Genomic DNA, 25,536 nt, shown 5'->3' on the forward strand with positions numbered 1-25,536 from the left:
TTTAATAGAATCAATAACCTCCAAGTATTCCTATTACAAGACAGAGACTTTGGCACTAGATAAAAGAAATTTAAGAAAGGTAAATAAAATCAAACAGCTCAAAAGGGTTAAATAATGATTAAGGTCATACATCTTAAAGTAGAGAGAAGAGGCTGTCAAGTCTTAATGAAGGAATAAAGGGAGACAAGGTATAGGTTTGGATGTCAAAAGAGAAGAGGAAAGAAATATTCCAGGGAAAAAATGAGAAGGGAGCAGAAATTTTTATTTTTTAAATGGGCTATTATAAGAGAAGGTTATTCATTTGTAGAGATGGGAGGGGCAAAGTGGTGAACCAGGGGCTTATATGGGCTAGGCAAGGGAGAAAAATAACTTAGAATAAATAAATGGAAATAACATAATGATAGAAGTAAAATGAGCTAAGGATGGGTACTGGGCTTGGAATGAGGTGGGAAAAAGAAGAGGTTTGAGAGTAAAGGTAGTTAGGAAAGGAAAAATCTCAAGCAAAAGAGGGAGGAAGATAAGAAATGTTTTAACAAGATTTGGTGGAGGGGAAAGCAAACTAAACTATAATAATGAACTCAAATGGGGCAAATTCATCCATAAAACACAGAGCAGCAGAATAGATTAGAAAACAAACCAACTCCAATAGTTTGTTTGCAAGAAATACAATTAAAATAAAGATTCCTAAAGTTAAAATGAAGGGTTGGAAGAGAATTTATTACACCTCCAGAGAATCTAAGAAAAAGTAGAAGTAGCAATCTTGAGCTCAAGATTAAAAATAAATATTAGCTAATAGAGACAAGCTAGGAAACTATCTTATGCTTAGAAGCACTAGAGATCATGAAAAAATATAGATATTAAATATATACTTCCTGAATGGTATGGCATCTAAGTACTTAAAGAAGAAGTTAACTGAATTACAAGAAGACAAGATAATAAGTCAATAATTTGGGAACTTCAACATGTCACTTTTAGACTTAAATATCAGAAAAAATAAATAGGAAAGAAACTAAACTGAGCAGAATTTTGGAAAATCTAGGTTGTCCTGACTGAGGTCAGTTCTTTCTCTAGTGTGCCACACTGTCAGAGGTGTAAAAATATATGAAAGATAGAGCAGTTTTTATTACATTCAATGAAAAAGCTTTCGCACAAATAAAATCACTCCACCTAGGATAAGAAAGTAAACCCAGCAAAAACCTCTGCATGAAGTATTTATGATATGTGTGATAGCTAAGATACATACATATATATATGTATATATATATATATATATATATATATATATATGGAATTAATACATGTATACAATCAAGAGCCATTCCCCAACAAGTGAGCGGTGTGAGTATGTGAACAATTTCCGGAGGAAGGAATAAAAAAAATGAGTAACAGTTACATAAAATGTTCCAAAGCACTAATAAAATGTGATGTAAAAACTATCCATTTTGAAGAGGGAAGGAAAGCAAATTAGAATCAAAGCACAGGAGATTGCCCCTTCCAGATTTATTGAAAGCTCATTTCATATGAGGTGCTGTGCTGATACGAAATGGGATAAAAGATGAATGAGGTCCATTCCGTACTCCTAAAGGACTTGCCATTTAGTTGAGGGAGATAAAACATGCACATAAATAGAATATGAAAGAGTAAAAAGCCAGAAGACCTGTGTGTTGACCCCAGCTTGTACAGTCACTGGCTATGTTATCACGGGCAAGTCACAGTCTCCCACAGACTCAGTCTCTCCATGCATTAAATGTGGGGAATGATACTTGGAATAGCTATCTCACATGATTATGAAGAATGTGCTTTATAAATCAATCTTGTTATTATCTTCATTGCTGATATTGAAATATGTGAGTGACATAAGCAAAGGGCTATGAGTTTCGATGATCACTTCCACCTGAGGCAGAGAAGGTGTCATGGAAAAGGTGGCACTTGAGCCGAACCTTAAAGAATGTTGTTGCATTGTGTTAGGACAAAGCATTCAGGTACAGACTCTCCAAAAGGCCCTTGTAGTTGTTGTTGTTGCTGTTCAGTTGTGTCTGACTCTTTGTGACCCCATTTGGGGTTGTCTTGGCAGAGACGCTGAATTTTTTTTTGGAGAGGGGAAGGCAGGGCAATTGGGGTTAAGTGACTTGCCCAAGGTCACACAGCTAGTAAGTGTATCAAGTGTCTGAAGTCAGATTTGAACTCAGGTCCTCCTGACTCCAGGGCTGGTGCTCTACTCACTGCGCCGTCTAGCTGCCCCAGAGATGCTGAAATTGTTTGCCATTTCCTTCTCCAGCTCATTTTACAGATGAGGAAACTGAGGCAACAGGGCTAAGTGACTTGCCCAAGGTCACATAGATAGTAAGGGCCTGAGGCTGGATTTGAACTAGGGTCTTCCTGACTTGAGGCCCAGAGCTCTATCCACTGTGCCACCTCACCGCCCTGACATGTCTTTATGGCCAGGTCCCTATATTCTTACTAGCTTTTCACATACTGTAAGAATGCTTGCATAGGATGTTTTGCCTGTTATGAATTCCTGATCAGCTAGTTACCTTGTAATTTTATAATTTTATATTCACAAACATCCACATGGTCAATTTGCTTCCCCGCCCCAACCTGCTTTAAGTCTATCACTAATAAACTATTTATGTTGTTCAATGTGTCAATATCTTTCTGAATTCTAACTTTTCCTCTAGGACCCTAGTCCTTTTCCAGGCTGGAATAACAAAGACTGTTTTGTCAGTTACCGAAATAAATAGGATGTTCCAAATCATGTACAGTTTTTAAAGAATCTTTTTTTTTTTAAATTCTGGAATGATTCATTTGAATATACTCCTAATGTTCAAACAAAGCAAATAATTTCATGACCCATATTAGTTGGATCTACCTAAGACTACTATGGAATGGAAACTTAATTAACTCTTTCCACAGAATGCCTTTCCAGCAATTTTGCTGAATACTAACCGTTTCCTAAATGCTAAAATAACCACTGGCTCTGACATTAATCCTGATAATATTTCACCAAATCGTATACTAGACCAGTTATCTGGCTCACTTTAGAGCACAATGCACTTGATGCCCGGGTCACGCATCTGATACACACATGGCCTATTTAGTTTTGCTCTGTTTCAGGACTACAGGCTAAACAGAGGCCAGCAGTCTTGCTAATAAGTGCTTTTGTTCTCGAGGGGGATGAGGCAGAAGAATTTCAATCCGTCACCGCAAGTAGAAAATCGGCTCAAAGATCTCACCCTACTCATGGTGAATCAATATTGTTCTCTTCCTGCCATGCAAAGAGTATTATTATTTTTATTTATTATTTATATTATATTTTATATATTATGTTTATATTATATTATATTATGAAGAGTATTATTATTTTATATCATCATCATCGTAACTTGCCTTCCATTTGGCTACTGAATTCTGGATAGACTTAAAAACTTAAATAGGCTAATTTAACCTTCATAATCAAATGAACAAAACAGTTTCTAATTGTATTAATGACTCTCACCTGGGTATTTTGAGATCGGCAAGCTTGCAGTTGAATAGCTGGCGTATGAGCAGTAAGTTTTCTTCTTCCAGATGGTGAATGGCAGCTTCCAGTTCTGCTACTTCTTTCTTATGAAGTTCAACCTACCCCAAAAGGAAGAGAAAGAAAATCAGTACAAATCTGAATAAGAGCCTTCATTTATGTAGTGCTTTATGATTACAAAGTAACCTCTCATATGGTCCTCATGACAATCGTGGAGTAAGCTGGTAGTGTATTAATGTTTCCAATTTACAGATGAGGAAACCACACTTTGAGAAGGTGACTTGCCTAAGGTCACACAGCTAGTAAGAGGTAGAGCCAAGTGCTGAGTCCAGGTCTTCTGACATCAAATCAAGTGCTCCTTCCATTAAATTGCTGTCTCCTTATTACACAATTGCTGTCAATTTTTCTAAAAGAAATTCATCTGCTGGAATGGAAGGTACATTAATTTTAGGGAAAGATGAATCACTCTTCAATGATTTCTGCATTTACTTTTGATTACTTTAGGAGGAATGGGTAGAACTCTTTACAAAAAGACCTGTACCACATGTATGCAGGGTCACAAAATTAGGAAAATCCCCTTCCCATGAAACCTTGAACTAGTGTTTCGTCTCTATTCTGCTTTCCTCACCTCCTAACCTTCCCCAATCCCTGGTGACTAAGACATGAGTTTGGAGGGGTGGGGAAACCAAGAGTACATATCAAGCTTGGGCATCTTTTCTATGTAAAAATGGCAGTCAAGCATGGACCTGGTAGGCTACAAACTATATGCAGTACAGAGCAATCTAGTAATGCCCTAAATGATATACAGCACTAGGTTGGTTTGTTTTCAAAAAGTAGAAACTAAATCTCTCAACTCTCTGTACAATGCATTTAAGGCTTATCTTTGTGGGGGGAACATTTTGAGCAGTGTCAGATCTGATATATGCAATGGAACAGAAGAAAATGAGTAGGGTATAGGAAAATAGGATCATCTATAGTGACCTGAATGAAGCTTTTTTTCCCCAGGTGCTTGTCTGGGTTCAGGGATGGACTCTTCCTCTCTTATCAAGCTCCTGAGTTAGGACCAAGCAACCCAAAAGAGAGGGGTTGAAAATAGGCATGAAAGTAGGTGTGTGAATCTATGTTTCAGTAAATTTTCCACATCTAACTTTGTGTCCCAAAACTCAATTCAGGTTGTTTATTATTATTATTCCATAAGACCAGAGATTTAGAGCTGAAAGGGACCCCAAAAGCCACTGAATCAAACTTATTCATTTTACAGAGAGGGAAACTGAAGCAGAGAGAGATTATTGACTTTTCCATAGATAAAAAAGTGCCTGTGAAGTGATTTGAACTCAGGTCTTCCTGACTCCAATTCAGGCAATGTACCTGCTCCATGCTGCCTCTAGTATTTAAGCATTATCCATGCCGCCTGTCTTGTTGAGTCCCTGGAGATTAATAAAGATAGCTGTATTTTAAAACTGGATTAGTAAACATAATTAAATTCAAAGATGAAAAGGAACTTGTTGGTTCTATGGAAACTCATTTAAATCCATCTTCATTAGGTATATTTCAATAATACTCACCTTAAAAGCATAAGGCCTTTTCTTTTTTAGAACAAAATTAAATCCTTCCACAAAGGTAATATTCCAATGCTTCAGTGTAGAGTAGAAATGACCCCAGGTCCTCAAAGTCCAAACACAACAAACACAAGCTCTGGTGGGCTCTACCAAGAGGAAGAAATTCAAGTACTTCCCCAGAGCTAGACTGTATCTGTCATACCCACATGCTACCATCCTCTATCTCTTCTCTCTTTTACAACAAAATTCCCAGAAAAAGCTACATATGCACTTTGCTGCTACTTCCTTAGTTCCCACATTCTTCTAAATCCCTTACACATTGGCTTCTAACTTAACCACTTGACTGAAACTTCATTCTCTAAAATGACCAATCCTCTCTCTACATTGGATCCATGGCTGGATCATCATTCTTTACCGTCCAATTAATTATGTGCATTCCATAAAGCTTTGTTTTGGGCCCTCTTCTCTTTTCTCTGCATACCTTTCCTCAGGTGATATCGTCTCCTCTAGGTTCAATGATTATTTCTATGCACCAAACTCCCAAATTTTTATCTTTAGTCCTAAATTGCCTTCTGAGCTCTAGTCTTTGCACCACTAAATGCATGTTGGACAGCTGGATATTCCATAGGCACATGTCCAAAGTGGAATTTATTATCTTCCTCTTTTAAATCTTCCCCTCTTCCAATTTCTCTATAGTTTTTGAGAGTGCTACTATTTTTCCAATCACCTAGGCTCATCTCAACTCTTCACTCTGGAAGACCTCATCATTTGTAGGGGATGAGTCTTTGCAGACTCTATGCCATCACAGTGGCACACATCTTTTGTGAGCATATGTCTTTTTGTTTTAAGCCTTACTTAATATTGATAGAAGGTCATCAAATAAGGGCATCTCTGTTGTTATATATTCCAGAGAGTCTTATGAAATGTTGACAGTTTATTAGAGAGCCTTTAAGGTCATTATTTGCTCCCTCACATACTCAAATATATCTCTGATCACATAAATGTGAATATTTCTTCCAATAATGCAGAAATCAACCTAAGTAATGTTTATGTAGAAAGTTGTCATACAGAATTTACTCAATGTGCTAGAGGGTCTTCTTCACTTTCTCTTTATATCACAATGATCATTGTATAGTGCATAGGTTGTCCCTGCCCCCACCGCATGACCAGCCCATTTTCATTTAAATCATACATTTCTTTGATGAAATTTTAATATTGCCAATGTGATACCCAGAGCAGGTGCTGTGAATATGCAGGTATATTCGCAGGTTTGAATCACAAAATATAACAGACTCTCTTCCTCAAAGATGAAACCAAGATATTTAATCATATACCAGAAAGCCAAATCTACCACAGTAACAAAGAAGTTGTACACATTACCAATACAAGGGGCACCGCCATCCCCAAGCCTTTCCTCCTTCAGGCCTCCCCACAAATAAGCTCCTTTAGGCAATATTCCCTTCTCTTTCACTCATGCTAGCTGCTGTGCCTCAGCTCTCCCAGCTTTCTCTCCCAGCTCTGCTTCACTCCCTCTCAGCTCTGTTCTACCAGTTCCTGCTCCACTTGTTTGGCAAGCTCCTCCCACTACAGGCTCCATGTGACTCAGGCTCAAAGCAGGTCACATAGGCTTATTAATGGATGGGAAAGAGCTTACTATTCCATTAACTGTACAATTTTCTACTCCAGTTTTTCAAAATCCTTTGTTTATAATATGTTGCCACCTCTATGCTCATCTGTATCTCTTGACTGCTTGGTGATGCCCATTTTTAAATCTTCAGAGACTGTAGTGTTACATGATTTGCAGTGATACAGCAATAATGGTAGAATATGGGCATTAGCAAGACAGATCTTTGTTTTGGGTAGAATTTTGAGGTCATTAAAAGATTTTCAATATCCCAAAGGCAATCTAGCCTGTTCTAATCTGTCTGTAACTGTAATAACAATGCTGCTTGCAGCTGCTGTGGAAGTGTAAGGCCAATAACACCAGCACCCAGGAGGGCTGCTAGCACAAGTTCTTTGATCTGCTTTTCTAAAGGAAAGCAACTTTAAGGGGATAACAATCTCACTTTAATTAAACATACATATATCATTCACTTACTTCAAGGGAAAAAGTCAGCACCCTGAACTTCAGAGAAAACACAAACAGAAATTACAAGCAGAAGTTGTATAAACAGAGCAAATAACACAAATCAGCAGACAGGGCTTCTAATTGTCTGTCCACTTTGGGAACCTATGGACTCTAGACTGGAAGTTTTAACGATATTTTATTCAGTATAAACCTTGCTAACAGTACAAGCAAATTTGATTCTTTTATAGTTGTTCTAAAGTGGATTGTATTATTATGTGTGTTGAGGTGCCACTGAATAATTGTGTATTGGGAGTAATAACCATAATTAAATTATTGGCCAACTGGCATTCAGAAGTTGGAATATATCTTCAACAAGGACAGTTGGTTATAAGGGCATCTACAGACTGGTAACTTCTGTGCTGACAACACATCACAATAATACTTGAGAGTAATGCCTTCAAGTAGGAAGATGGGGCAGTAGCTGCAATATGCAGGCTATCTGATACTGTAAAGTCTTTAGATCCCCAAAAAGATACCTAGAGAGGGAACCTCATAAGACTAAACTCTTCAAAGAGCCTCTTCATCTGGATATGGGGCTACCCAGAGAGTTGAGGTGCTTGACTCAAGAAATTCAAAGTTCTTTCCCCTTGTAGGAGAATGGAGTTCTACTCTCAGTAGGGTTATATATCGGAAAGACTTTATAGGCTCTCAGGAGTAAGAAGTTCACTAGAGAGTGGGAAAAACAAGAGCTAGATGATCAGACAGAAAGAAGTTGGTCATATACATATACACTCCATTCCCTGAAGGAAAGCTCCTATAGCCACATGGTCCCTTAAGGGAACCATATCCTTAAAAGAACCCTGTGGCAGCAGGGATGGCAGTGGACAAAGGTAGCAGTGAAGCAGTGAGGAATTCCTAGATCCAGCAGAAGAGTTCCTGGACCAAACCTGATGGACCCCATGAAGGAATTTCTGGACCAATCAGGAAGGAGAGTGAGGGACAGAGCCAACCAAGTAGAGAAGAACATCCAGACATTGTACTTCAATGTATTGTGCATTATGTGACCTGTGAAGGTCTTGGAGAGAAGGGTAGATTACTAATGCCAAGTGCTTTTCCCTTGATGGAGGTCCTACCTAGGGAAGTACTATAAGGCTAGAAGAATATAAAGAATTCCAAAGAAGTGGGGCCCCAAAAGATAGGGGTATGCTTCACTCTATAGCAATCCTGTTTAATTTTCCCTTCTAGAGTTGGAATGGGGAAGCGGGATGTCAACTCAGGACAGTACTATAATTGGAATGTGGCAATCATAAAAGAGGGAAGGAGATTTGTTTTGATTATAATCTTGGAAATTATTCCTTTCTATTTTTATCTTATTTTTTAAATAAAGCATGTTCCCTAGCTGATGTTTATTTGTTTTTAGCTTTTGGGTTTGCATAGAAGCTGAGGACTTATTCCATAGAGACCTAGAGTCAATTTCTGACCTTCCCAGTAGAAGCTCTGGTTGGAGACATGAGTCAGAAAGAGGGAATTAGCAAGAAGCCCCAAGGCTGAACCTGGTCCATGAATCCATGTAAACTTAGAGCAAAGGTTTTGGGTCATGTGTGTGTGTCTATGTTTTATCTATCTACACATGCACACACAGATACACATTATATATACACATATATGCATTTGTATATCTATAGGTTGTGTATGGACACACATATATGTACATGCATGCACACCTAAATGTATATAGATGGATAAATATGGATGGGATAATGTTGGACCCATGATTTTATTGGCATAGACATCTCTTGGTGAAGACATTTCCTCTAGTAGGGTGCAATGACACTTTCTCTGTAGATTATAGTTTTAAAGAGTTGTTGATCACTGAGAGGTTAAATAGTTTTCCAGGTGTCACACAGACAATATGTATTATAGGCAGGACTTGAACTCAGTCCTGAGTCTGATAACTGTTGATAACTAATTATGAGGTTAGCTCTTCATCCACTCTGCTTTGGTGCTTCTCAGTAGGAATACTTGCAGATATGCACATGTACACATAAACATGTGTATATCATAATAGCTCACATATATTTTAGACACACATGGGTCTTTATTGGAGATTGAATTTGCATGTACATACAGATACGTGTGTACATAAGTATACAGATTCTTCAGATAGATAGTGAGCTGTAGCCAGAATTGAATGGGAGGAGGATAGAAGGTAGGAAAACTGAAGAGCATTTTAAATAATCCCAAGATGCAACTTGTGAAAGTCATCCTTTAACACTGATATTCACAAATCCTCTTAGTGATACCATATGACCATTAGTCATGGTACACCATTATCACCAAAGAGTCAAAACTATGATTAATTAGAAGAGATATGGAAAAATACAAGGTGTATGTATTTCCAGTGATGCCTTGTGTGCAAAAGTAGTGCATAATAAATTATCAAGGGCACCTATGTAGTCAGATGGAGGGATAGTCAATGGGCATTCAAAGTCCCACAAGAATGTTAAAAGACCTTGAGAAAGGCCTCTAGCGCATTGGATAGCTTCTCTTACAAAGTATTTATGGAAGGACATAAATGAGAAGGAATGGATGGGTTGCGATCTGCTTAGTGGAGAGATTGCTCACATTGGTGAGATCATGGATACATTAAATAAGACATAATACCTATATACAAGGAGCTTACAAGATTATTCTGACAGTAGTTTTTAAGATTAGAAAAGGGATACTAAAAGAAGAGGAAATACCTAAGAAGTTATTGTGGTAGGTGGTGACAATAAGAAGTAAAGATCACAGAAAACTATGAGTAAATGTTTTTTAAAAACTAGATAAGAAAGACAGCTAGGTGGCTCAGTAAGTAGAGCACTGGCCCTGGAGTCAGGAGGACCTGAGTTCAAATCCGGCCTCAGACACTTGACACACTTACTAGTGGTGTGACCTTGGGCAAGTCACGTAACCCCAATTGCCCTGCCTTCCCCCCTCCAAAAACACAAACAAAAATTAGATAGGAAACTGGAAGATGAAGAAAAGTAATAATGACAACAATAACCAATATTTATATAGTGCCTTAAAGCTGGCAAGGAGCCTTACGTGTGTTATATCCTTTAAGTTCTAAAACAGCTCCATTAAGGACGTACTACCACAGGAATTAGCCCTATTTTGTGGTTGAGGAACCTAAGGCTTGGAGAGGTTATGTGATTTGGCCAGGATCACACAAGAACCTGTCAGGTGTGACATCTCCACCCCTGTCTTTCTTGGAGAAACCTTAGGAAAAAAAGAACAAATGTGGAGGAGGTATTGTCAAAAGACAGATGACCCAGAGTGGAGGATCAGCCTCTTGCAACGTCACACGTTCCCAAGAGGAGGCAATACTAAAGTACTTTACTGAGTAGCTACTATGCTGGTTAGTCAATGGCTGGTAATATTGGATCTTTTTTAACTACTGGGTGTAGGTATCATTTTTAAGCTGAAATCTTAAATACTTAATATTTAAATACTTCCTATTTAGTATAATATACTTAATATGATATTCAGGCATAAAATAATGCAGAGACATCTCCACCCATATACTAATATCTATCCTATAAGCAGTTAAGTCTGTTCTTGGTCACTTTGAGTAGGAAGAATTACTTATATTTTTCTTTTAATTAAACCATCAAAGAACAACTTTTCACAGATCAAACTAGAAGTACCTCGAATCCAACAAAAATCTATAAGTATATGGTAGAAATTAATGAACTGAGGGGTTGACATTTTTAGGTATTATATGCTGAGCAATAATTCAACCAATCAAGAAGCATTTATTAAGCATCTACTTTATGCTAGATACTGTACTGGGCACTAGGGATACAAAGACAAAAAAGAAACAGTCCTTAGCCTGAAGGAGCTTACAGCCTATCCAGGAAGCTAAGAAGCCAAGAATGTGCATATATCAGCATACATATATCACGTATGTATGTTTTATGTATATATACACGCACATAATATTGATGAAGCAACATGATTTATTAAATACTTACTATATGTCAAGCACTGGTGATGTTAAGGAAATGCAAAAACTATCCCTACCTTCATGAGACAAAATTCTCAACTTAAAAGGTAGAGGAAATGGAAGCTGTGGGTGGCTTGAGGAGCAAAGAGAAATATAGATCTCTGTGAATAGCCTCTGTGATGAGTAAGACAGAGAATCAATTAGGAAAGACAAGGATTGCCTTGCTGCAATGAGGGCCCAATTATCCATAAAATTTTTATGAAAGATTTGTGTAGTAATGAAGTTAAGACTTAAATGGAAAATATAATTATCCCAGTCACGTTTCTGTGCTTTTTTCATAACTTTGTCCTAAATAATGGAATGTAATGACCTGAAAAAAGTCACCTTTGAACCTAAAAATGAGGGTATTATTTTACATTAAATATCCTACTTACTTCTTTTTTAAGCCAGTCATTCTCCAAGATTTCTCTACTGCTGCGTTTATCAATGTTTTTTACAGCATTCTAAAAAAGAATAATAATATTTTTGTTTCAAATAATAAAATTCACAATACTACAAATTTGAGTTACTAATCTCTCTCTCTACATACATAGACACACAGACACATAGACACACGCACACATACATACATACATACACACACACATGATATATATCAGCATTTCTGGCCATTCCCTTACATTTACATTTGTAATACTGTGATGTAGCCAATATCATTGTTTCAATGTAAACGGAAAGTTTCAACTGCATGGTTTCATGCTATGATTTTGGCTGTATATCTATAGAGAGTCAATGGTGAACTAGATGCTAAAATGGCTATTCTTGTGATCATTTCCATGACTGATAGTTGCTACTGGCAAATTATATAATAATCTGTAACAGTTAATATGGTAGTGAAAAGTTATGGATTAATCATACTGTAGTCCATTCATTTCATGCATATAGACGTGAGAATTGTGTTATTATATCATTTACATTTGAACCAAAGCAAGAAAAGAGTGCTTGACCTGAAGTCAGGAAAATCCGGTTTCAAATCTGACCTCAGACACTTTTTAGCTGTGTGACCATGGGGAAGTCAACATCTCCCAGGATTGTTGTGAGAATAAAATGACATGTTTATAAAGCACTCTGCAAAACTGAAAGTGCTGTATAAATGTTGGTCTATTAAAAAAATGATCTATGAAGGAATTCACCTCTTTTTCCCTTAAAGGAAATCCACCAGCACCACAACCAGCAACACTGCCAAAAGTGAAAACAGAAGCTTGCAGAAAGCCTTAGTGACAGCCTGTGTTTGCCTAGTCAAGGGGAATTCCTGGACCTCTAGTTCTTAACTGTTTTTTTTTCTTTTCTGGACACAGGTCAGAAACTAGCAATTCTGAAGGTGGAGGATATTTGAAATCTTGGGTATTGCCTTATGAGTGATCCTGACTTCAGGAGTGCCCAAATTCTAGAAGTCTGAAGATATCAAAAGTTCCTGAGCCTAAGAATCAGGCATTTGTCTCTTAGGAGAAATAAATCTTCTCAGTGCTGAAAAGTTTGAATAAGAAAAAGGACTATTCCACAATCAAAGTCCATGTTATGGGGGGCAAAAAGATCTATGCCTAAGCAATCTTCCATTATATTGCTGAGAGTTGCTCATGTAGTTCAGATCCAAGGTGTATGGGGGTATTTGATCAGTGGGACCATAAAGCATCATTACTTTGGAATTTAATGAACTCTAATGGAAGTGGAATCTAATGAGCCTAATGGCTTATTTGGATGCATTACGCTTCTTTATTTGCTCATCAATTCCTGTGAGTCTTATTTAATGAATTTTTGGTGATAGCTGAAACAAAGAAAGTCCCATACCACAAACCATATTGTACATTTAGTACATAGGCAGGAGTGGGGATTTTGTTATGCATTCATGGGCAACATCACATTAAATTATATAATTTACCATTATAAAATTATATAAAGCAAGTTATACCTAGGCTTTATTTTGGAGTTGATCTTGGATTAACTTCAGGTGGGGTCAATGAGTCAAAAAGATAAACTTGCCCTTTAGTATGATGTCCCCAAGATGAAACTTCTTTTAAAAATTTATTTTATTTGCAATTTAAGATTTTCTATCTGGGTTTGTTTTAAAATAAGCACATAAATGCACGGTAGTAGGAAAAATAATGGACTTATGGCTCACAAGCTGTGAACCTTGGGCAAGTCATATAATTTAGCTGATATAACTCACAAGGCTATGAGGATCCATTGTTAAAATATTTGTAAAGTATAATTGCTAAATACAAGGTTATGATTAGTATTACATTTCAGACAATTTGCAATTTTATTTACATTCTATTTAATCAAACATTTCCTTGTTATAACAGATATATGACATTAATTTAATTGAAATAAATCCACTGGAATTACTCCCAGTGTATTTGATATATATATATATATATATATATATATATATATATATATACACATACATACATATATATGTGTACATATATATACATATATACAGAATCAAGACAAAAGAAAAAAACAATCAGAAAACTGAAATATACCTGTGTGGCTAATTCCTTCTTTTCAACCATTTGTTTCAAGGTATTGCTGCTAATTCTCTTTCTTGTGTCCTCCAGAGAAGCTCTATAATATTCTTTCAAAACAAAACAAGAGACTATGAGCAGGGCTAATTTCAGGCAAAGTTGTAAAATAATCAGATTTCTTCTTCTCTTTTCGCCATTGAAAGTATCTTCCTCTCATTTTGGTGTTCCTTTCCTGATTTTCAGCATCCTTCCCCACCCCCCCCCAACCCCCCAGTAAGTCAGAGCTTTCAGAAAAGGGTTCCCACTGTTAGAAAGAAGAATGATCTAATGGATAAAAAGGTATTATGAATTCATTTCATGTGTTGGTTTTCTCAGTAGTATGAATATTTTTAAATTGTGTCAGAAAAAAATTGCAAAGGAATAAATCTCTAATGGTAGAATTTCATACACTATGGCACCTGGGTAGCAAAAATATTTCTCAATTGTCTGCCCCTCAAATCACATCACATGTTGGCTGCCTGCATAAGATGTATCCTTGGGAAGAAATCTAAGCTGTCTATAGTCATATGGAAGCATGCTATAAATAACCAATAATTGGAGAAATTAAAATTAAAGCAACTCTGAGATTCTAGCCTATATTTGTCAGATTGGCAAAGTTTGCAAAAATGGAAAATGAAGTGTTCAAAGGGTTGTGGGAAAGCAGGCACATTGGTGCACTGCTGTTGGAGCTGTAAATTGGTACAACCATTCTGTAGAGGGATTTGGAACTATACACAAAACATTACTAAACTGTGTATATACCCTTTAACCCAGCAATACCAGCAGTAGGCCTCTACGTACCCAAAAGATGTCAGAGAAGAGGAAAAGGTACTATGTATACATAAATATTTATCACAACTGAGGTATGTGAAGGCAATGTAATGTTATTGTGCTGCAAAAAAAAGAAAATGATGAAAGGGACAGTTTCAGAGAAATCTGGAAAGATTTTTATAAAATGATACAGAGTGAAGGGAGCAAAACAAGGAAAAGGTTTTGTATTATAATAACATTGTAAATGAACAATTTTGATGAATGACTTTAAAAGACTTAGGAACTCTGATCAACACAATGATCGACCATGATTCCAGAGGACAATGATGAAGAATTCTATCCAGTTCCTGACAGAGTGATGATGGGTTAAATATGCAGAATGTCTTGTATTTTTGACATGGCCAATGTGGGAATTTGTTTTATAACTGCAAATTTATTTGAAGGGCTTTGTTTTTCTTCCTTTTTGTGTGGGGAGGAGAATTTGGAGGAAGAGACAATGCTTGATAATTTAAAAATGAAATGGGAAAAGCTGCTTTCTTAGCTGTAAGTTCCACAGGTTTCCAGAAGATGAATCGTTAAAGAACCAATTTAATGTTATCAAATTCATGACCACAAAGCCAAATCCATGACCAGAAAGCCACTGCCAAAAATGATCTGAAAACTTTAACAAACCCAACAGAGCAAAACATTTGCCCTGCCCATTCTATCTTTAATTCATTTGGAACATTTCTGGCTGGGGTAGGGAAAGCTGAGGTAAAAGAGTTTTACTAGCACCGCTTAGGATAGGTATTTTGGGTATCTAAATCTCTAAACATGACTTAATGCTCCAGATCCCCTTCAGAAGTTCTGTAAAGTGGGCAGCATCTCTGACAACTAAACAAAGGAAACCCCACTAGACATATTCTGCCTTCCCAGTGACATTTCTCATAAAAAGTTCTCTCTAAAGATAAGGGAAAATAAGGCAGAGAGCTCTATCTAGCTCAGGCCACCAACAAGGAGATAGGGAGAATACCTGCTTATGTTCTAGTATTTATCCTTCAAGGAAGGAAGGGAGGAGGGAAAGAAGGGAGGGAGGGAAGAAGAGAGGAAGGAGGAGGAAAGGAGGAAGAGGAAGAAAGGAAGAGAGGAAGAGAAGAAGGGAGGGTAGAAGGAAGGGAGACAAGGAAGGAAGGGAGAGAAGGAAGGGGGGAAGAGAGAGGGAAATTAGGAAAGAAGGGAGGCAGAAAAGAAGGGAAAGAGGGAAGAAGAAAGGAAGAAGGAAAAGAAGAAGAGAGGAAGAAAGGAAAAGAGAAAGAGAAGAAAGGAGGACAGAAGGAAGGGAAACAATGAAGGGAGAGAAAGAAGGAAGAAAGGGAGGAAAGAAGGAAGTTAGGAAAGAAGGGAGGAAGGAAGGGAGGAAAGATGGAAGGTAGAAAACAAGATTTTTTTAAGCACTTACTGTATGCTAGACGCTGTGCTAATTGCTGGGGATATGACACAAGCAAAAAGAAAGACAGTCCCTGCCCTTAATGAGCTTACATTCTAATGGTGGAAGACAACATGTAAAAGAGAGCTGAAAGGCAAAGGGTTGGCAGGAGGAGGAATGAAGGGACCCAGAAAGCCATCAATAGAGCTGGAAGGGAAATAAAGTCAGGCCGGCCTCCACAAAATGGAAGCTCCAGGATGGTTGGATATTGCAAGGTGAAAAGGCTTCAGGCACTGAGGAATGATTTCGATGACTGGAAAGTCAAGAGCAGAGTGAGGAGGACGATGAAGCCTGACCAGCCTGGGCCCCTCTACAAAACGGAGGCCTCAGGAGGAAGGCCTCACTAACAGAAGAAGATGTGTGAGAACCTGATAAATAAGTATTGCCGGGCTCACTGACAAATTATGGAAGATTGTGCATTCTTGCTTCACATTAACTACTTGGGAAATCAGTGTGTTACAATGCTGAGTATTAGCTTTGGAGTCTGAAGGCCTGGGTTTGATCCTGTGTCTGTCAACAACTGCCCGTATGACTTTGGACAAGTGGATAAGTCCCTTAAATCCCCTGGGCCTCTGCTTCCTCATTTATAAAATGAGGGGTTGGCCCAGATGGCCTCTGAAGTGCCTCCTCGCTCTCTGTTGGTGACTATATGAGCCAACTTCTCATTTCTACAGAATACCCTCTCTATTCCAAGTTTTATGACAGGTCAGATCATACAGTCTTAGAGAAAGAAAAAGAAAACAACAGAGAAAAAGCTGCATCACGTTCAGAAGGGATCTGTATTGGGAGTCAAAGAAAACATCCGTTTGCTCTGACTTCGTTGCCTGAAAGTACGTTCCTCTCCATCTCTGCTTCCCCTTCCATCCATTTCATTTTGGAGCCAGTTTTCTGGATGCCCACTGGTCCCCAGGATGCTTCCCCTAGGTAACTTTTCCTGATATCCAAATGTACTGCTTATTCTGGTTACAGTTCCCTTCTATAATCTCTGGGAACCTCATTCTGTGGGTTAGAGAGCCTCTTTCCCTTCCCCGACTCCTTGTGTGAATGGTGGTGATATATAACTTGAGGAGTTCCTTTTTTTCTCCTTACCCCTCCAGCGCTGTCTTCCTTCTGAGAATTCATTGTATGTACTTGGGGCAGTTTGGAGGGACTGACCTGACATTTTCCTTGTATTCTCTTTAACTGAACTGATGTCATTTTCTAAGGAGTTGATTAGCTTAGCGTGTTGTTCACTCCCTACATTCTTGTACTCCTCCCAATATTCCCTCTCTCCAAGTTTCTCAAGGAATGTTTTCTCAGCATTATTTATCTGCAAGCGCATATCTGTTGAAAGAAAATGAAGGTGCAATGTCATAATCAATTATTTCTACATATCGTTTGTTGAATGATAACAGCCATTCTACACTTAGTAGTATGTTGCAATCTGATTGTATGAGGCTAAAGAATTATTGTTCAGTCATATCCAACTCTGTGACCCCCTTTGGGGTTTTCTTGGCAGAGAGACTGAAGCGGTTTACCAGTTCTTTCTCTCATTTTTACAGATGAGGAAACTGAGACAAACAGTGTTGAGAGACTTGCCTAGGCTTATAAAACTAGTTAAGATTAATCTTCCTGACTCCAGGCCCAGCACACTATCCACTGCCACCTGCCTATGAATAATACCTGAAAAATGCTGTTGTCACATAAAATAACTTTATGACACTTTTGTTTTAAACCATTCTTTAAAAAAATTCTTCATCTGTCACTCCCATTTCAAATATTTCAAGAGGATTGCTTTCTTGGCCACCTTGAGAGCTTATATGGTATATCTGATGATCAAAAATTCTAGCGTCACCTATAATGATCGTTTTGTTTGCCTGATAAGATTATAATGGTCCTGTTTTATACACTGTTATGTTACATGTTTCTTGGTACATATTTGCTATCCAAATTTATCATACTTGTGAGTGAGAATTAATTTTTTACTTAGGTCACTACCAAGGTTCTGGCAATTCTTTTTATTGATAAATTAATCACAAAGTTGAATGTTTGGGCTGCCTGTAATGGCAAGCAAAGTGGGACTTTTTGCTGTTTTTTCTTTTGGAGTGTTTCTCAGCACTAAGGCAATCAAATGGCTTTGAGCCTTGCTTATGATTGAATCAAGATGATGACCTGCTTAAGTTACAAGAAAGCCTAAGTCACATGAGTTTGAGTCACATGGTTGTGACGCTCTCTGACCCTGAAGAAGTGTATATATACTCTGAGGTTAGCATTTTACTTTGGGGCTCACTCATTGGAAGAATGTTTGTGTGATTTGGCCAGAAGACACTCTGGGTAGCTCTTAAGGAGCCCTCCAGCTTTGAAGACCCAGATGTTGGTGCTTCTCCTCTCTGGTAACTAAGTGTGTATTGCTATGGACAGACAGCTAGAAGCCCTGTCTGCTGATTAATGTTATTTGCTCTGTTTATATAATTTTTGCTTGCAATTTCTGTTTGTGTTTTCTCTGAAGTTCAGAGTGCTGACTTTTCCCCCTGAACTAAGTATATGTATGTTTAATTAAAGTGATATTGTAAACCCCTTAAAGTTGTTTTCCTTAGAAAAGCAACCTGTGCTGGCAGCTCTCCTGTGTGCTGGTGTTATTGGCCTTACACCTCCACAGCAGCTGCTAGTAACACTGTAGTTACACTGCCTTATCGTGAAGTGATAGGGTATGCTCACCATGAAAACTAATTTTTTCATCTCTAATCATATGAATTAGTACTTCCCGGAGATGGAAGTAGTCTTATATATTGGAAAGACCCCTGGATTTGGAGGGAAAAGACTTGATCTAAATTCCAAATGCGTCCCTTTCTTTCATAATTGTATCTATGTTCGTTCATCTTCCTGAGCTTCCTCGTCTGTACAATGGGGGTATTTAATCTACTTCCTGGGACTGCTAGGGATCTGGAATGTGAACAGAGAGCTTTTAACAGCATCTCCGTACATGGAGAGGCTAAGGGCCTGCTTTCAGCAGAATTTCGAGGATAAGAACTGAGAGGGCCGAGGAGAGGTATTGGAGCATGAGCAGACGCTCTGTAACAGGGTCCAGGCGGCAAACCATATGAAGAAATGCCGTCAGAGGCACTCTGCACATGTTCCTGACCTCCAAAATGGTAGCAAGACATTGATAATAAGAATAGCCAACATTGATATAGATCTTACTACGTGCTGGGTACTGTGTGAAGTACTTCATAAATACTATTTCATTTGATCCTGACAACAAACTTGGAAGGTGGGTGCTATGGCTATCCCCATTTTACAGTGGAGGAAACTCAGGCAAATAGAGGCTATTAAGTGACTGGCCCAAGGTCACACAACTACTGTCTGAGATTTGGATTCAAGTCTTTCTGAGTCTAGGTCCAGCACTCTATCCACTGTGCCACGTAGGTAAATCCAACAGGGAAAAGTTTAATTTATATAAATTCAACCTAACCCAATATCCCTGCTAACTCTTATTGTGATAGATGTATGTGTCTTTTAATTGCAATACTTTGTTGCGGAATAGTTTTTAAAAGAGAACATTACAGCAGCTGCTGGGTGGTGCAGTGGATAGAGTACTGAGCTCAGAATCAGGAAGATTCATCTTCATGAGTTCAAATTCTGCCTCAGACAGTTACTAGCTGTGTGGTCCTGGCTAAGTCACTTGTTTTCCTTATCTGTAAAATGAACCGGAGAAGGAAATGGCAAACCATTCCAGTATCTTTGCTAAGAAAACCCCAAATGGGGTCACAGAGAGTTAGACACAATGGAAAAATGGCTGAACAAGTACAGATATTGGCATACCCGTAAACGTTTAACAACTAGTTCTTGGGGCGGGGAGGCGAGGGGAAGGATGCAGGACATTGTTTTAAGTTTAATTTGCATTAATAACATTTTCCCCATCATTTTAAGTCTAGACGATCAACAAAACAATAAGCCAAGCCCTGATTTGTAGCATGTATCAGTTCCAAAGGTATAAATGCTCACACTGAATATTTAACAATTGACTCCCATGAGCTACTTCAAGCAAGCATGACCCTATGTCAGCAATGCCAGGTAGTCAGTCTATGAGACTGTCCTCATCATAACCAGGAGGGCAGTAAATCTGCCAGCTGCCCTAATAACAGCGTCGGACGTTCTACTATTCCAAGATTGCCTGCAAGCAGTTGATTAAAAACAGGCAGGCCTCTGGACTGTTTAGGCCAGCCCATTTCGTTTCAGTGATAGTCATGTGACTTAACAGGAAGCTAGCACAAGAGAATCATTGAAGACGTTTTTGTGGGACAGCAGGATGACTCTGAGAAGACTAAGTCTATATAACCTTTTTTTTTTTTTGGAGGGGGGAAGGCAGGACAATTGGGGTTAAGTGACTTGTTTAAGGTGACACAGCTAGTAAGTGTGTCAAGTGCCTGAGGCTGGATTTGAACTAATTCTATATAACCTACCTTTCCCCAGGTAGGATGTGTCCCTGGGGAAGTCTTGATCACTGGACTATGCTCTCTGAAGGCTTAGACAGGAAAAATATTTGACAGTTTGGGCAATGAGGACTAGTGTTATAAAGTCGATGACAGTTGCATCCTTTCCCTATTTCTGAACCTTTATTGTCATTGCTTTTGTCAGAGGTTGCTGTATCCTGATGACAAGCCAAATGGACTTAATGCTATTGCATACATTTCTACAGTTGGTTTGGGGCCTAGGGACAGGAGAAGATTGCTGTTACTAGTTAAATTTAGAATCATCCCAGGCCTTAACTTGTTCCAAAGACTCTTTAAGTGTGGTGTTGGTTTTGGAGACATTGCTGAGATTTAGGCTGCTTTATGGATTTCATGACAGCACACCTTTCGGGATGCTCTGGTGTTATATAAAAGGGATCTAAATTCCTCGGGGATGGTCTGGAAGTTGTATGAAGCACCTGAGGCACCTTTCTTCCAATGGAAGAACCACTAAATTGTTGCCTCCTCACCATAGCCAGGGCTACCCAGAGATCTAGTCCCAGTTCTGTACCTCACCATTCCTGAGCTGCTTCCTGGTCCTTCCAAATCCTCCCTCTTGGCTTCTCCGTTTTCTAACCCCTAGCAGGAGCCCGAGGGTGTTGGAGTAGGCTTGGTTTTAAAACTTCAGCAGCAGAGATAAGGTAAGACTTGGTGTGACTGATGCGTGAGAAGGAAATAAAAAATGAAAGCTATGCCGTGTCAAGGTGAAAACTTCCCTGGGGCAGTCTCAAGGGCAAGACACCATGTGCCCAGGCACTCTCCTATGTCGGCCTTTCCTCACTTCATATTTCTGGGCTTATGGAAGGATCGCCTCAGCCTGTGATCAGGAGATATACAACCTCAGCACATATTCAGCCTTGCTATAGTCACTCCCTTCATACACTCTCTGATGCAACAGCTTTCTCACAGTTCCTTACACGGGTTATCTATCCTAACACCTGGCCTCTCAATCTCTTAGATGAGAGAATAATACCTTAGTATTATTTTGTGGAGTGAGAGCAGAGTGTCCAAAAGAACTCTGTCCTGCGTTAACGACATCATGTGGTCATCTGAATTCACTGTTTATTTTCTATCCCAGTCTCCAGTCTCTCTTCCCCTCCAACTTTTTTCTTTTCTGTCTCCTGTTCATATTCCTATGTAGTCTGATTACATAGGTGGTAATTAAGTAATTAAGAATTACTAATTAGTAATTAAGAAATGTTCATAGAATCTTGATCCCACTGGAGAAAAAAAAAAGACATATCCAACCAATAACTAAACAAATAAAATGTTACTGATAAAGCCCAATCATTATTAAACAACCTTTCAGATTTTGTTCCTGGTCTCTAACGAACTTCCATTTTTGTTTCAGGGCTTCTTCCACTTCTTCCCTTGTCACAGCGGCTGTTTCTGCTGCCTTCTTTTCTTCTTCTTTTAGTTCTGTCACCACATTCTTGATGTGCCACACCTGCTCTGACTTGAGCCGTGCATTCTAAGATTAAAGACAATAGTGAATGAACTACATTGGCTAAAGCATTTACATTTCTTCTCAACCGTCACTGTGCTCAGTATGGGAAAATACACAGGGCCAGATACAGGCAGACGGAAACTAGTCAACACACGGACTCAAGGAAAACATACATGGAAGCCAATATACATGGACTGGAAGGAAATCTGCATATCCACATGGCCCTCTTTCATGTCCCCAAGAAATCAGTGCATCAGAGAAATCTAAAAATGGCAGCTGATGGAGACAGATGGCAGCACAGAGAGGAGTTCCTGGGCCCAGCTGGGAGCTGCGGGAATGCCAGCTGACAAAGGGATAGAGATATTCCTAGACCATGTCTCCTGGACTCAGGAGATGAATTCCTGAATGGCACCAAGTTACTGTGCCAAGCAAAAGAATTCCTGGGTCATTTAGAAGCTGGAGCCGAGGAGCAGCAAGTGATGATGGGGAGAAGCAAATCCAGACACCCTGCCCTTCGCTGTTACTTAGTGAGTCATATGAACTGTGAGTGCCAGAGAAAGGAGTCAATGTCCTAGGGACCTTGAGTGTCTTCATCTTGCCAGAAGGCCTCAACCTCAGCACAGTGCTGTCAGTTAGAAAACTTTATAGGTCCCCAGGAAGGGTTCAGGTCACTGGAGAAGAGTGATGTTGTTGGAGTTTCTAGCAACAGCAAGTGCTTTTTATTCCTTTGGGTTGGAGGCAAGGAGTGGGAAGGGTAAACCTCAAGGTAATCCTATAAATTTGGAGAACTGTACAGGCTCTGTGGAGAGGCAGGGCTCACCAGAGAGGGAAACAGAGTTGTTTTGACTGGTGATAGGCTTGAGTATGAGGCCTTTGCAGTTTTTGTTGCATTAAATAAAACTTGGCCTCCATTAGATGTTTTGTTAGCTTGAGTGATCATATGGGAGCTGAGTGCCCTTTTCCTTTTTCTACAGAGACTTTGACACAAGTCAAATTGTGATGTTCCTTAGCAAAAAAAAAACCCTAAATGGGGGAAAATTGAGTCAAATTATTATATTCCTTAAGAAAAACTTGGTTTGGGGCATGAGACGTGAAGAAAGAATATGCCTTCAAGCCTGAACTGTGAACATGTAAACCTGAATTTGGGCTGTCTATGGATTACAAAGGATTCTAGAAACTGAAATAAAATGAGAAATTTATTAAGCTTGAACTGATTAGTAGATATTATTATTTTCTTTTTTCTCCAAACAATTTTAGTGTTTAACATCACACTTTTCAAATAATTTTTAAACTGTAGAAATCAGAAAAAAGATGGGTTCTGAAAAGGTCAGAGTATAATGGGATTATGACCTCCCTGTTCCTAGGACCTATGGCCTTCTTAATGGAGCCCAAGATTGCATTAGCTGTTTTGGCTGCCACATCACATTGCTAATTCATATGAAGCTTGCAGTCTACTAACCTCCCCCATTCCAGGTCCTTTTCAGAACAATTGCTATTTATCCTTGCCTCTTACATCCTATATTTGTGTAGGAGCTTGGGTTTTATAGTGCCAAATGATAAAATGTTACATTTATCACTATTTACTTTCGTGTTATTAGGATTCAGCTCAATGTTCTATCCTATCAAGACCCTTTTGTATCCAAATGCTGTCATCCATTTGTGTTAGCTAACCTTCTCGGTTTTCTGTCACCTGCAAATCTGAGGAGTATGACATGTATACATTTATTCAAGCCACTGACAAAAAATGTTAAGCAGCACAGAGCCAAGTATAGATCCTTGGGGTACTCCATTGGGATTCTGCAACATTGACTCAGAACCATTAATTTAACTAACCGTTTAGCTAGAGAGTGTCTAGAGAAGAGCCTCCAGGATGGCATAGGGCCATGAATTAATGTTGTTGTTGTTCAGTCGTTCAGTCATTTCTGACTCTTCCTGACCCTATGAACCATATTTAGCATGCCAGGCCCTTCTGTCTTCCACTATCTCTTGATGTCTATCCAAGTTCATGTTTGTTGTTTGCATGATAGTAACTATCCATCTCATCCTCGGCCGTCCCCTTTTCCTTTTGCTTTCAATCTTTGCCAACATCGAGGTCCTCAGAGTTCTATCTTCTCATTATATGGCCAAAGTAGTTAAGCTTCAGTTTCAGTATTTGACCTTCCAGTAAATAACCTGAATTAATTTCTACAAGTATTGACTGATTTGACCTCCTTACTGTCCAAGGAACTCTCAAAAGTCTTCTCCAGCACCACAATTCAGAAGTGTCTATTCTGTGGCACTCAGCTTTCCTTATAGTCCAACTCTCACAGCCCTGCATTGCTACTGGAAAAACCATAGCTTTTACCCTATGGACCTTTGTCAACAAGGTGACAGGTCTGCATTTTTTAGTATGCTGTCCAGATTTGCCATAGCTTTCCTTTCAAGGAGCAAGCATCTTTTGATTTCATGGCTGTAGGCATTGTCTGCAATGATCCTTGAATCTGACAGCACTTCCATTTCTTCTCCCTCTGTTTGCCAAGAAGTGATGAGAGCAGTTGCCAAGATCTTAGTTTTTTTGAGGTTAAGCTTCAAGCTAGTTTTTACTCTCTCCTCTTTCACCCTCCATTGAGAAGCTTCTTAATTCCTCTTTACTTTCTGCCATCAGAATGGTATTATCTGCATATCTGAGATTGTTGATATTTCTCCCAGCAACCTTAATTCTGGCTTTTGATTCATCGAGTATGGCATTTCACACAATGTAATCTGCATATGAATTAAATGAATAAGGGGAAATTACATGGCCTTGTTGTACTCCTTTTCCAATCTTAAACCAATTAGTTGCCCTATATTCACTTCTAACTGTTGCTTCTTGGCCTACATACAGGTTCCTTAGAGACAAGTAAGATGAATTTATCACTTATGAAGACTGATTGAAGGAACTGTGTATGTCTCGCCAGGATGGAAAGAAGACTGCTGTTGGGTGAGGAGAGGAGCAAGATGGCTGTCTTCAAGGATCTGAATTAAACATTAGTTAATGAATAACTGTTACTACTCTTTGAATCTGCCATCCAACCTGTTCTGAATCCATCTGATTATATTACTGTCTAATCCAGATTTCTCCACCTTCTCCATAGGAGTAATGTGGCATGCTTTACTAAAAGCTTTGCTGAGATCTAGGTAAACTCTATCCCTGTCATTAGTTTAGTAATCCTGTAAACAAACAAACAAACAACAAACCCAACAAAACAAAACCAAAAAAATGAGATTAGTGCAGCATTGCTTGCACAAAATGAAGCAATCCTTGCTCTCTGTAATAACCACTTTTCTTTCCAGATATCTGTCAACGCCCTCTTTAATGACCTTTTCAAGAAGTTTCCCAGGATTTGAAACAAAGCTCCCTGCCCTGTAGTTTGCAAACTCTGTTTACTTCCTTCTTTTGAAAATCGGGTCAACATTTGCCCTCTCTAGACTTGTGGCATTTCTTCCATTTTCCATGATTTCTCAAGTATTACTGAGAGTGGCTCTGCAATCACAACATAATAATAATAATAGGTATTACTTATAGAGAACTTACTATGTGCCAGGGACTGTGCTAAATACCTTACCATTATTATTTCCTTTGATCCTCACAACAACACTGGGAGGTAGGCACTGTTAATATCCCCATTTTACAGATGAGAAA

At 38.7% G+C, this 25,536-nt stretch overlaps 1 protein-coding gene across 1 annotated transcript in view; it reads right to left on the reverse strand.

Annotated features, from left to right (window-relative positions):
- CCDC83 (coiled-coil domain containing 83) overlaps positions 1 to 25,536 on the reverse strand; it is a 57,807-nt gene that overhangs the window by 11,893 nt on the left and 20,378 nt on the right. The window contains 5 exon segments of the mRNA XM_036747323.1: positions 3,497 to 3,618; positions 11,567 to 11,635; positions 13,682 to 13,773; positions 17,094 to 17,261; positions 21,731 to 21,899. Coding sequence (XP_036603218.1) covers positions 3,497 to 3,618; positions 11,567 to 11,635; positions 13,682 to 13,773; positions 17,094 to 17,261; positions 21,731 to 21,899 — 620 coding nt within the window.

Source organism: Trichosurus vulpecula, chromosome 2 (genome assembly GCF_011100635.1).
Source record: "Trichosurus vulpecula isolate mTriVul1 chromosome 2, mTriVul1.pri, whole genome shotgun sequence".
NCBI lineage: Eukaryota > Metazoa > Chordata > Mammalia > Diprotodontia > Phalangeridae > Trichosurus > Trichosurus vulpecula.